General features: G+C 45.0%; 1 protein-coding gene across 1 annotated transcript in view; it reads left to right on the top strand.

Annotated features, from left to right (window-relative positions):
- LOC128696585 (protein O-mannosyl-transferase Tmtc3) overlaps positions 1–13557 on the top strand; it is a 450963-nt gene that overhangs the window by 67398 nt on the left and 370008 nt on the right. The window contains exon 4 of the mRNA XM_070094627.1: positions 8920–9159. Coding sequence (XP_069950728.1) covers positions 8920–9159 — 240 coding nt within the window. The remainder of the gene's footprint in view (positions 1–8919; positions 9160–13557) is intronic.

Here is a 13557-nt window from a genome sequence, read left to right on the forward strand (position 1 = left end):
CACCGAGTACTCTTGCAAGAGTACGTTGCATTCATAGGTCCGGGGACTGCGAGTGTGTGGGTGTGTTGTGTACTTACCTTTGGAATTCTGAAGGAACTGTGTGAATGTTAGAGATACAATTGATAAGAGTGTGGGATGACTTCATACAAACAAACTCTCTTGGATCTTCACCTCTCATCAAGTGATGCTTCAGGGTGACCCTGAGCGTCCTAGAAGGCTTATTATCTCGGTTTTTGCCCCCCGACAAAGAGATGGATTTTAACATCTCTCACAGATTGGAATCATGGTTCAATATACCCCCAAGATGCAGTGTTTTTGACGTACGTACGTGTGTGTGTGTGTGTGTGTGTGTGTGTGTGTGTGTGTGTGTGTGTGTGTGTGTGTGTGTGTGTGTGTGTACGTATGTGTGTGTGTGTGTACGTATGTGTACGTGTGTGTACGTATGTGTACGTGTGTGTACGTATGTGTACGTGTGTGTACGTATGTGTACGTGTACTCCCCTAATTGTGATTGCAGGGGTCGATTCATAGCTCCTGGCCCCGCCTCTTCACTGGCCGCTACTGGGTCACTCCCTGCATTATTAGCTTTATCATACCTTTTCTTAAAGCTTTGTATGGATCCTGCCTTAAGTACATCATTTCCCAAACTATTCCACTTCCTGACAACTCTGTGACTGAAGAAATACTTCTTAACATCACTGTGATTCATTTGAGTCTTCAACTTCCAACTGTGACCACTTGTGTCTGTGTCCCATCTCTGGAACATCCTGTCTTTGTCCACCTTGTCGATTCCTCTCGGTATTTTATATGTCGTTATCATATCCCCCCTTATCTCTCCTGTCTTCAAGTGTCATCAGGTCGATTTCCCTTAACCTCTCCTCCTTAGCTTCGGGACTAGGCTTGTTGCATACCTTGGCACTTTCTCTAGTTTCCTTACGTGCTGCATACTCCAATAAGGACCTAACGTACACAGTGTACAGGGTCTTTAACGATTTCTTATTAAGATATCGGAATGCTGTTCTTAGGTTTGCCAGGTGCCCATATGCTGCAACAGTTATTTGGTTGATGTACGCCTCAGGATATGTGCCCGGTGTTATACTTACCCCAAGATTCTTTTCCTTGAGTGAGGTTTGTAGTCTCTGGCCCTCCCTAGACTGTACTTCTGCGGTGTTCTTTGCCCTTCCCCAATCTTCATGACTTTGCACTTGGTGGGGTTGAAGTCCAGGAGCCAGTTTCTGGACCAGGCCTGCAGCCTGTCCAGATCCCTTTGTAGTTCTGCCTGGTCCTCGTCCGATTGATTTCTTTTCATCAGCTTCACATCATCTGCAAACAGGGACACTTCGGAGTCTATTCCTTCTGTAATGTTCCCAAATACCAGAAACAGCACTGGTCCTAGGACTCACCCCTGTGGAACCCCGCTCGTTACAGGCGCTCACTCTGACACCTCGCCACGTACCAAGACTCGCTGTTGTCTTCCTGACAGGTATTCCCTGATACGTATATTGTAGTGCCTTCCCTGTTATCCCTGCCTGGTCCTCCAGCTTTTGCACAAATCTCGTGTGTGTGTGTGTGTGTGTGTGTGTGTGTGTGTGTGTGTGTGTGTGTGTACTCAGTACAGGTGAGTACACACACACGAGATTTGTGTGCGCGTGTGTGTGTGCGTGTGTGCGTGCGTGCGTGCATCCGTCCGTATGTACGTACGTGCATGTGTTTGTGTGTGCGTGTGTGAGAAAGGAAAAAAAAGAGAAATGCGACTGTCGTGGGTCCGGCAGACCGTCGTGGAATCCAACAGACCGTCGTGGGGTCCAACAGACCGTCGTGGGATCAAAGCGACCGTCGTGGGGTCCGACAGACCGTCGTGGGCTCCAACGATCGGACCGCTGTGATCCCGTGTTTGTCCCCCTCGCTTTTGACGACACGATTCCCTTTGCTGTAAAAGAATTTAAAACCCGTTTGGTGGTGCTCTCTCTCGGATCTAATAGAGTTGAAAGACAAGAGATCCAGGGGAATGGGGGAGAGGACCCCGGGGGGAGGGAGTCTAGGCAAGAGACAGAGAACGAGGGGGAGGAGAGGAGAGGGAGAATCAGGAGGTTGGAGGGGATAGAAAACGCAGGGGCGTGGGGTTGGAAGGGATAGATAAACCAGAGGTCTGGGGTTGGAGGGGGGGGGCAGAGACAGGGGAAGGAGATTGGTTGGGGAAACGGACAACGAACTAGTTGGGGAGGAGACAGAACAAGGGGGTTAGGGGTTGTGACAAGGGTCACGTTAGCAGGGTCAGAACTTTAAATTTATTATTAAATGTAATAAAAAAAATCTAGGGGTTGATGGAGCGGAAGGGGTCAGAACCAGGGGGTAGAGGGGTCAGAAGCTCATTTGAGTCCATCCTGTTTGATTGTTTGTCTAAGGAGGGTCGGAACCCTTGCTTCTGTTTGTTTAGCTGACTGAAAGGAATGACTTTCTTCAATGCTCTTGCCGAATTGTATTTTATTGTTGTCGTGTCGTAGGTGTATTCTGCACCAGTAGTTCCTGGTGTTTGAGTTTTCTTGTTTGTAGTTTGTTGGTGCAGTGTGGCGGTTGAGTGTATTGTGGCGGACTGGTGGTGTGTGGAGGCCTGGTGTGGAGGACTGGTGTGGTGGGGTGTGGAGGACTGGTGTTAGCCTGGGACAACGTTGGAGGTAAACACGAGTCTTCTCTGTATAACTCTAAAATATCTCTTCTTCATCGGTAGTAACAGTATTTTTCCCCCCTCTGACTGATGTGACTCCTGGGAATATAGCAGTCAAATGACTCACGGAATCGTAATGACACGATTGCAAACAAACCATACCCGTGGTATGGTTTGTTTGCAATCGTGTCATTACGCTAGCTGGAGATTCGTCTGTAAAAACTTGCATTTGTCGTCACAGTGGTGCCTATGCTAACCTTCCTATGGTGTAGAAATATACCTATTTGGACGAATCTTATTGTGACTAGCTGGTCCAGTGGCTAACGCGACGGTCTGGAGTTTTGAGACTCTGATCGCGGGTTCTATCCCCACCCGTGGTATATGGTTTAGCAGTCAAATGCTTTAGCCCTTCCATATTCTTTTCCTATCCTTCTCACCTTTTATCAAAGTTCTTGGCCATTAATTGTAGTCTTTGATCTTACATATGTTGGACTCAGTCATGTTTAGTGCTATAAAGACAGGATCTCAGTTTATACACTGCAGGCTTACAGTCAGTGCGATATTTATGGCTGTATTCAAAGCTTAAAATTCTCGGTACAGTATTTACCTCCTGAATACCTTCACATTACCGTACCACAAATTCAGTACTTGTCTCGCTGGGACTGCCAGCTGACACATATTAGTGGTTATGGAATTGTTACCACCATTGCTAGAGCTGACACTGGTGGTGGTGGTGTCTAGTCACTTCTTGGGCTTTCCTGGAGTTCGTTCTTGTTTTTATTCTGTTTGAATTTGCACGCAAAGAGCTGGTACTCTGCCTTTGGTCATTCAAAGCCCAGGCCTGTGGTATACTACTCCTTTGCCTAAGGATGCTGTTATCCTTCATTAGCTCACTTCAGAGCCCAATCCTGACGTATGCCGACCCTTCTCCAAGGATGTTATTCTATCTTGTCTCCTTTCGAAGTAGTGATAGTAGTACTACTAGTAGTAGTAACAGTGATAAGAGTGGTATTAGTGGTAGTAGCAGAGATAGCAATATTAAAGCGGTAGTTAGTCGTATAATAGCAATAGTGGTAATGGAAGTAGTGATAATTGTAGTTTAAGTATAACAACAACGTTGGTAGTAGCAGGAATTTTTTAAAAGTAGTAGTAATAAGTAACAGTGAAAGTAGTAGAGGTAGCAGTGACGTTGGTAGTAACATTATTAAAGTATTAGTAATGACATACACATAACCCGCACATAGAAGAGAGGAGCTTACGACGACATTTCGGTCCGACTTGGACCATTTACAAACTCACACTAACTTTCTAATCTTTACATGGAATACTTCGAGACTGTTCTTCCTACTATCGATGTGCGCCCTTCACTCTGGCTCCTCTACGTGGATAACATCTTTGCTCTGTGGCCTCATGACTCTTGTCTCTTCCAACCATTTCTTGATGCTCTTATGATGAAAGTTAAGACACTTGTGCAACATCTAGTTATCTTTATTGTAAACGTTTCGCCAACCAGTGGCTTTATCAATACAAATTCTTGGACATAATTAGAAAACAGAAGAACTATATACAAAAGATGAGGTAATCAGTCCCTCGGCCTTGGAGGTGGTGTTTACAACACCGTGGTTGTAGAGATTCTGAAGTACAGGTAAGGAGACTGGCGCTTATATAGGCGTCAGTGAAGAGAGACGTGTAGCAGACGAGGGCATTAGTCTGTTTTCTAATTATGTCCAAGAATTTGTATTGATAAAGCCACTGGATGGCGAAACGTTTACAATAAAGATAACCAGATGTTGCACAAGTGTCTTAACTTTCATCTTGTCGGTATTGTATACCTGTCTTGCACAACTTGTCAGGCACTGCTATCATGTGGGAGTTCGAACACGTGGATTGGGTAAAAATACTCACGTAGGCTGGAAGTACGTATATTGTAACTGAAGTATGTGGAAGGGCGCCACAGCCGAACCTGCCTCTCTCTGCCCCTTGGCTAGACACTGAGGAGTGCCCATGGGCGAGGGGGCGCTTGAAATCCTGCTAGGTCAGCAACAATATGAATACAGCCAGTGACTCAGGCAGAGACGGTTGGTAGTGAGTCATCTACTGGTACACTGGTTACTGGTAACTGGTTACTACTACTGAGACTGCAACATCATGGTATCTTGATTCAGAGGACATCTACATGACCTTCTTCACGACTTCTACAACTAGCCCATCAATTTGGGAAGGACCTACTTCCACTGGGGAATCCCACCTACCAGTGACTATGCCCTCGTCTGCTACACGTCTCTTCACTGACGCCTATATAAGCGCCAGTCTCCTTACCTGTGCTTCATAATCTCTACAACCACGGTGTTGTAAACACCACCCCCAAGGCTGAGGGACTGATTACCTCATCTTTTGTATATAGTTCTTCTGTTTTCTAATTATGTCCAAGAATTTGTATTGATAAAGCCACTGGTTGGCGAAACGTTTACAATAAAGATAACCAGATGTTGCACAAGTGTCTTAACTTTCATCTTGTCGGTATTGTATACCTGTCTTGCACAACTTGATGCTCTTAATAATCTTGCCCCTTCCATTAAGTTTAAAGCTGAATGGGAATCTAATTCCTTGCTTCCTTTCCTTGATGTTCATGTCCACCGCTCAGATACAGGTTTTGCCTTTTCCGTTTACCGCAAGCCTATGCACAGTGGCATGTACATTCACTACTTTTCTTATCATGCTTCCTCTGTCAAAAAAAGTGTTCTTATCTCCTTCTTGCTCCTTGCTCTCCGCATTTGTGATTCTCATTTCCTTGAATCAGAAATTTCCACTCTTCATAATTCATTTTCCCGTCTTGGCTACCCTTCCCATTTCATAGACTCTGCCTTCTCACGTGCTAAATGTAATTTCTTCTCTCCCAAATTCTCTACTCCTGGGAACTCTTCTGTCCTCTGCCTTCTCTACATTTCCGGTCTTTCTAATCTCAACAACACTCTCCGTTCCTTAGACATCAAACTTACTTTCCGCCAGACTAACACTCTTTCCACTAATGTAGTTCATACCTCTCCTCCCTCTATAGATGCTCCTGGTGTCTACTTTATTTCTTGTTCCTCCTGTCCTCTTCAAGTACTTGGGAGAAACTGGCCGATCTCTTTCTGACAGACTTAGGGAGCACAAAAGTAGTGTTCGGCTTGCCGACACTAACAATGCTCTTTTCTGTCACGTCAGAGATCACTGTCATCCTGTTCACTGACCTTCTGCTAAAACTGTCTTCCCTACTTCCAACTTTAACAGTCGCCGTCTGGTTGAATCCTCCCTTATACACGACTTTCCTTGTATGAATCTTAGTCCTGGCTTCGTCTCTCTAGATGCCTTCCTCTCCCACTACATTGTAAAATGCTCCAAACTTCAGAACACCCGTGACTTAACCTGATTCCTTTTTCTTCTTCTCCCTCTTCCCCTTTCCTCTTTCTCCTTTGGGTTGGCTTCTGCCTTGGTATTTGTTCCTTCACTTTTTATCCCCCCCCCTCTGTGTTCTTGCTCCTACCCTCTGTGGGTACCTAGCTCCCTTGCAGTGCTCCTCTTTCTTAGTATTTGACTGGCTCCACCTCCTCCATACGACCTTCCCCACCACTACCTTCTACCTCCACTACTACCACTACTACCTTGTCTATATATACTCCCTCCTCTCCTTTTCGTTAGTGTGACTTTGTAAATGGTCCAAGTCGGACCGAAACGTCGTCGTAAGCTCCTCTCTTCTATGTGCGGGTTATTTGCGTATCGTTCCAGTCACGGTTTTGTCTTTTTTTTTTGTTATTTATTAGAAATGACAGAAGCACTAAACGTGATAGCAGTAGAAAGAGTAGCAGCAGTGGTAGCAGTAGTAATAATTGTTGTACTAGGCAACTGCAGATTTTTTTTAAGCAAAATCGGATAGATCTGTTTGGTGGCAGCCTATTCCATTTGACAGTTACATATTGGAAACCTAGCTAAGTTTGAGTAGTAGTGATGAGTTGTATAGTAGATAGTAATGTTCAAGAAGTATTAGTAATAACTACGATAATGCTGAACGTTCTTCTTTTACTGTTAGATTTATAGACTTGAATGGATGTTTTTAGTTCAGGAACGTGTTGCAAGTTGATATATTTCTACCGCTGCCCTGTGATGAATGGTTTGAAAAACCGACAAGTTGAAGATTGAGACACTTGTGCAACATATGGGAATCTTTATTCAGTAAACGTTTCGCCACACAGTGGCTTCATCAGTCCCATACAGAGTAGAAAGGTGTAAGGAGAGGAGGAGTTTGAGGTAATCGGTTCCTCAACCTGGAGTCGATGTGTTCAGTCCATCACTCTTGTAGAATGTACAGCATAGGGCCGTAGACGTGGCTTATATAATGTAGTCAGGTGAGGCGAAGCAGGAGGAGGCGGGGTCATAGTGGTACCATCCACTAGTCGAAGTAGGTCTTCGTCCAAAGGTTGGACAAGTGTTGAAGAATTCTTTGTAACAAGATCCCGTGATGCTGCAGTGTCTGACAGTTGTGGTGAATGGGCGGGACCCCTCTTACTTTTCCTTTCCTGGTCTCTTCTGTTAACAAATTGTAGATATAAATCTAGATGTCCTTCTGTGTACCCCTTTGGGGGCCTACTTCCTAAGCCTTTCGTGTATCAACATGTTCAGGCGCTACCATCGACAAGATGGATAAAGTGTTTACCAACAAGTGCCTTTGACAACTAGTAACTACATACACACTGTTGTATAAGAATAGTATACAATACCGACAAGATGAAAATTGAATATTCTGCCAGAATCTTCATGACTACGGTGCTCTTCACACCAACTTCAAGGCTGAGGGACTGATTACCTCATCTTTTGTGTATAGTTCTACTGTCTTCAAAATATGTCCTAGAATCTGTATTGATAAAGCCACTCTATGGCGAAACGTCTACAATAAAGATACCCAGATGTTGGAAATAAATGGTATAAAATGCCGACACAGTGGAAATATAAACACACACGCAGTATAATGTGATCCTTTGACAACGTTTCGCCCACACAGTGGGCTGTTTGTGACTTGATAAATCAATAAAGGATCACTTTATGCTGCATGTGTGTTTATATTTCCACACCCAGATGTTGCACAGGTTCTCAATTTTCATACACACTGTTCTTCGTTGCACTAACCTGATTGCTAGACAGTGTTGTACGCTTCAACACTGGTGATAATACTGAAGAAAAGACACCATGCAGAACTAGCTTTTACTGAGACATCGTGTCGCTCTGTGTACAGCTTCATCGAGCCATGACTTGATAAAGCTTTGTCTCAATAAATGCTTGTAAAACAAACATTGGTAAATGCACGTTCCATGCCAACTGCTCATTAATGGGGTGTGTGTGTGTGTGTGTGTGTGTGTGTGTGTGTAAAATATTGTGTTTTATTGTTTTAAATTGTTGTTCATGACTCCTTCATGTACTATGATTTACTTCAACTCCCAAATACCCGGAAGACTCATGTCAGACGCTTTATGTAGGTAAAATAGGTAAACCTTTATATAGGTAAAACTTACGATTTTGGTTTAAATAGCAACGCTCTTGTCGGATAAGGCAGTGACCCAATGACCCAACCTAGTTAGGTCAGGTCACATCCACTTAAAGAAGGAGCACGGCATCAGATCCTCTAGCACAAGCTAGTCAGACCCAACTCACAACTACACAACGTCTTAGCTTCTATGACGGTACTCGGGAGTTTGTTCCACTCATCCACAACTCTATTACCAAACCAGTGCTTTCCTATATCCTTCCTGAATCTGATTTTTTTCCAACTTGAAACCATTGTTGCTAGTCTTGTCTTGGCTAGATATTTTTAGCGCGCTGTTTACATCCCCTTAATTCCTGTTCTCCATTTATACACCTCAATCATATCCTCCCTAATTCTACGCCTTTCAATAGAGTGCAGATTCAGGGCCCTCAGTCTATCCTCATAGGGAAGATTTCTGATACACGGGATCAACTTTGTCATCCTCCTCTGTATGTTTTTCAGAGCATTTATATCCAGACCAGAACTGTGCAGCGTATGAGGCCTAACCAAAGATATATAGAGTTGAAGAATCTGAGGACTTCTATTATTTATATTTCTTGATATGAAGCCAAGGATTCTGTTCGCTGTATTGCGAACACTTATGCACTGTTCTTATGTTGACGGCCAGATCACTCAAACTGTTAATGTTCGCTCCACGCAGTTTTCCCTCTAACACCTTCATCTTTTTGCTCCTGCAGGTAACGGGTGTTGTGGGTCGCGCCGAGACGTTGTCTTCGCTGTTCTTCCTAGGAGCACTGGTGGCCTACTCTGGGGCCACGGCGCGGCAGGTTCGGGGCCCCCGGGGGGCACGTGTGGCCACCGACTGGCGCCTGCTGCTGCTGGCCATGATTCTGGCCACCACCGCCATGCTGTGCAAGGAACAAGGCATCACCGTCATCGCCATCTGCGCCGTTTACGAGCTCTTCATTGTCCAGAAGGTGGGTGGTGCGCCTCTAGCCTCTGTGGAACGTTGATGACCTCGCGGATGGGAAAGGAAAGGAAGGAAAGGGAAGGAGGAGGAGCAGGAGCAAGACGAGGAGACGAAAGGCACTTGGAAATGCAAGGAAACGGGGAAGGGAGGATGAAGGAAGGGATAAGAATAGGGAAGAGGCTAGAAAAGATGAGTGATGAGGAAGGGAGAGATAATGGAGAGGTACGAAGAGGTTATATGTAAGGAAGTGTTAAGAAATAAGTATAAAATAGTAATGATGATGGAAGGTGATGTTGGAAAGTGATGATGATGGAAGGTGATGGAAAGTGATGATGATGGAAGCAGCTTACGATGACGTTTCGGTCCGACTTGGACCATTTACAAAGTCACAATGGTCCAGGTCAGACCGAAACGTCGTCGTAAGCTCCTCTCTTCTATGTGCGGGTTATTTGTGTATCGTAGATGAATGGTTCAGAGAACCGACATGTTGTTGAATTGGACACATGTGCAACTCTTGGGTATCTTTGTTGAAACGTTTCGCCACACAGTGGCTTCATCAGTCCATGCAAAGGAGAAACTTGAAGAAAAGGAGGAGAATGAGGTAATCAGTCCCTCAGCCTTGAGTCGATGTGGTCAGTCCATCAATCTTGAATATAAGCTGCGGAGAAGCAGCTTATAAACCGTAGACAGGTGAGGGGCAGCAGTCGTAGGTGGTGTCACATTTGTCCAATGTGGAAGAAGGTCCTGCCCAAGGGTTAGGCAAGTGAAGAATTCCCAAGTATTAAGATCCCAAGAAGTTGCAGTGTCTGACAGGATTGTAGATGAATGGTTCAGAGAACCGACATGTTGAATTAGACACATGTGCAACTCTTGGGTATCTTTGTTGAGGAAACGTTTCGCCACACAGTGGCTTCATCAGTCCATACAAAGGAGAAACTTGAACAGGAGGAGGGACTGATTACCTCATTCTCCTCCTGTTCTTCAAGTTTTTCCTTTGTATGGACTGAAGAAGCCACTGTGTGGCGAAACGTTTCGTTCCAATCACTGTATTGTGCCATTTTTTGTTATTTATGGAAGGTGATGGAACATTAAAATGGTATAAAATACCAACAGGTATGGAAGGTGATGTTGGAAAGTGATGATGATGGAAGGTGATGTTGGAACGTGATGTTGCAAGGTGACGGAAGAAGTGTAAGTGAATGGCAGAAGTTCACTAGTGATGTCGAACCCGGTTCTTTGTGCAACTATTCTCCATGACACACACTGATTACTATGGTACCGTTGATTACAGGAGACTGATCAGTCATCTGCCAAGAGGTCTGGCTCTGGAACCGGCCGCGGGATCGACAACTACCAGAATCAGCAACAGGCAGGCAAGACATGCCACTAAATTCGCCTTGTACAAGTCGTTATCGACACCTCCAACGATCGGACGCCGGAGGACATGACCACAACACTGGCAGACTAACCATCCCAGATCAGTTTATATCTTGGGTAGCATTGAAAATAGGTTGGGCTTGAGAAGAACTTACCTAGTGTAGGCCAGTAAGCCTACTTCAGTGTTCCGCCTTTCTTATGTTAAAAACCGTCGTCAATCTTGATGGCTTGAACCAGGAACGGTGTCTAGTGTACCACGAGAGGAACAGCAAGATGAAGAGGTGTGTATTATATATTCTGTTGTCCCCGTTGTCTCTGAAACGTACCGTTTGTTTTCTGGCCGCCAGACAAAGTGGAAAAACTCACTATGCACTGACGCATTACCATTACCAAGAAAGGTGCCCTAGAATATATCTGGAGAGAGCTTCGGAGGTCAACGCCCCTGCGGCTCGGTCTGTGACGGTCCGAAAGAAATTTCGGATCCCACTCCTGTGTGCGTGTTTTTTTTTTCCGTGTTCTCGACGAAAACAAATTGGTCGAGAGATTCGTGACCCCTACGACCAGCAATAAATTGACCCAGAATAAGAGATTTCGAGTTCAAAATCCTGTGGGGAGCGATAAATTAAGGAGGGCAACGGCCCGTGCGACAGTGGGCAAACACCAACTCACCACCCATTGATCTCGCCGCCCGCACGCCCGCCGCCGCCGCCCATCCCCTCTGGCGCCACCTGCACGCCCGCTCTCATGCACACAAGCACGCCTGCTCTCGCGCAGAAACGCTCATGCACGCATGCAATCATGTGTACACTAATGCACGCTTAAACACACACACACACACACACCCACACACACACAATACACACACACTGTACACACACCTGGAGGTTACCTGGAGGTAACACACACACACACACACACACAGTGTACACACAGTGTACACACACACACACACACCCACACACACACAATACACACACACTGTACACACACCTGGAGGTTACCTGGAGGTAACACACACACACACACACACAGTGTACACACAGTGTACACACACACACACACAGTGTACACACACACAGTATATACACACACAATACACACACACTGTACACACACACACACATACACAGTACACATACACACAGGAAGATCAAGATGAGTAGAAGATAGGCTGGGGGTGTAGGAAGGGTGTGGTGCCAGGAAGTCGATGTGGAATGGGAATGTGAGGAGAGGGGGAGGGAGGGAGACATTGGAATTGGAATATTGGGAATGTCAAGTCTGGAGGAGAGAAGGCAAAGGATTTCAGGACACACTCAACTGTGCTGATACAGGCTGCGCAGGCTGTTGTACTGAGTAGAATACAGCCCAGGATACAGGCAAGAGCTGGTAAATTGGACATATGCAATCCTTTGGTATGATAAATTAGACACATGTGCAACTCTTGGGTATCTTTATTGAGGAAACGTTTCGCCACACAGTGGCTTCATCAGTCCATACAAAGGAGAATCTTGAAGAACAGGAGGAGAATGAGGTAATCAGTCCCTCAACCTTGAGTCGATGTGGTCAGTCCATCAATCTTGAATAGAATACGGCATACGTGCTGAGAAGGAGCTTATAAACCGTTGGCAGGAGAGGTGCAGAAGTCATAGGTCGTGTAACATTTGTTCAATGTTGAAGTAGGTCGTGCCCAAGAATTAGGCAAGCGAAGAATTCCCAAGTATTAAGATCCCAAGAAGTTGGTGTCTGACAGGTTTGTAGATGAATGGTTCACAGAACCGACATGTTGATAAATTAGACACATGTCGGTTCTGTGAACCATTCATCTACAAACCTGTCAGACACTGCAACTTCTTGGGATCTTAATACTTGGGAATTCTTCGCTTGCCTAATTCTTGGGCACGACCTACTTCAACATTGAACAAATGTTACACGACCTATGACTTCTGCACCTCTCCTGCCAACGGTTTATAAGCTCCTTCTCAGCACGTATGCCGTATTCTATTCAAGATTGATGGACTGACCACATCGACTCAAGGTTGAGGGACTGATTACCTCATTCTCCTCCTGTTCTTCAAGATTCTCCTTTGTATGGACTGATGAAGCCACTGTGTGGTGAAACGTTTCCTCAATAAAGATACCCAAGAGTTGCACATGTGTCTAATTTATCAACATGTCGGTTCTGTGAACCATTCATCTACAATCCTTTGGTATCTTTATTGAGGAAACGTTTCGTCACACAGTGGCTTCATCAGTCCTATACAAAGAAGAGTGGTGAAGATCAGGAGTTTGAGGTAATTAGTCCCTCAGCCTGGAGTCGATGGAATCAGTCCATCAGTCTCGTAAAGGATACAGCATATGCTCGAATGGCTTGTATACTGTAGACAGGTGAGGTGAAACAGTCATAGGCGATATCACACTGGGCAAATCCACATGTGGAAGTATGTCATGCCTATAGGTTAGGCAAGTGATACAGGGAATTCTTCATCATTTACCTGTGCAGAATGATTAAAGACGACGTTTCGCCCATGCGGTGGCCTTTATCAAATCTTGAACAGATAAACCTGTTGAGAGAGAGAGTAAAAAAAGTGAGCAACGTTGATATGAGGGTTAGGTCACATTGATTTTCAAACGACGTAGAAATTTTGTAAGCTCGAGGCTCAGCTGACTTGTAGAAACAGTCGTTCTGGATGAAGTTGATGGAGGCGCGAATGAGTACACTTCAAGGCATCTTTGTCTATAGAGTGTCATCCTTCCTGGCAATTAGTACTGAACCAGTGAGAAGAATGTGTGTATTGTAGGAGTTATTCTTGTTTTCCACAGACATTGTTATGAAGAATTGAGACACTTATGCAACACATGGGAATCTTTATTGAAGAAACGTTTCGCCACACAGTGGCTTCATCAGTCCAATACAAAGTAGAAATGGGTAAGTGGAGTAGAAGTTCGAGGTAATCAGTCCCTCAACCTGGAATCGATGTGTTCAGTCCATCACTCTTGTAGGAAGTGCAGCATAGGGCCAGAGAGGTGG

This window comes from Cherax quadricarinatus, chromosome 47 (assembly GCF_038502225.1).
Source record: "Cherax quadricarinatus isolate ZL_2023a chromosome 47, ASM3850222v1, whole genome shotgun sequence".
Taxonomy (NCBI): Eukaryota; Metazoa; Arthropoda; class Malacostraca; order Decapoda; family Parastacidae; genus Cherax; species Cherax quadricarinatus.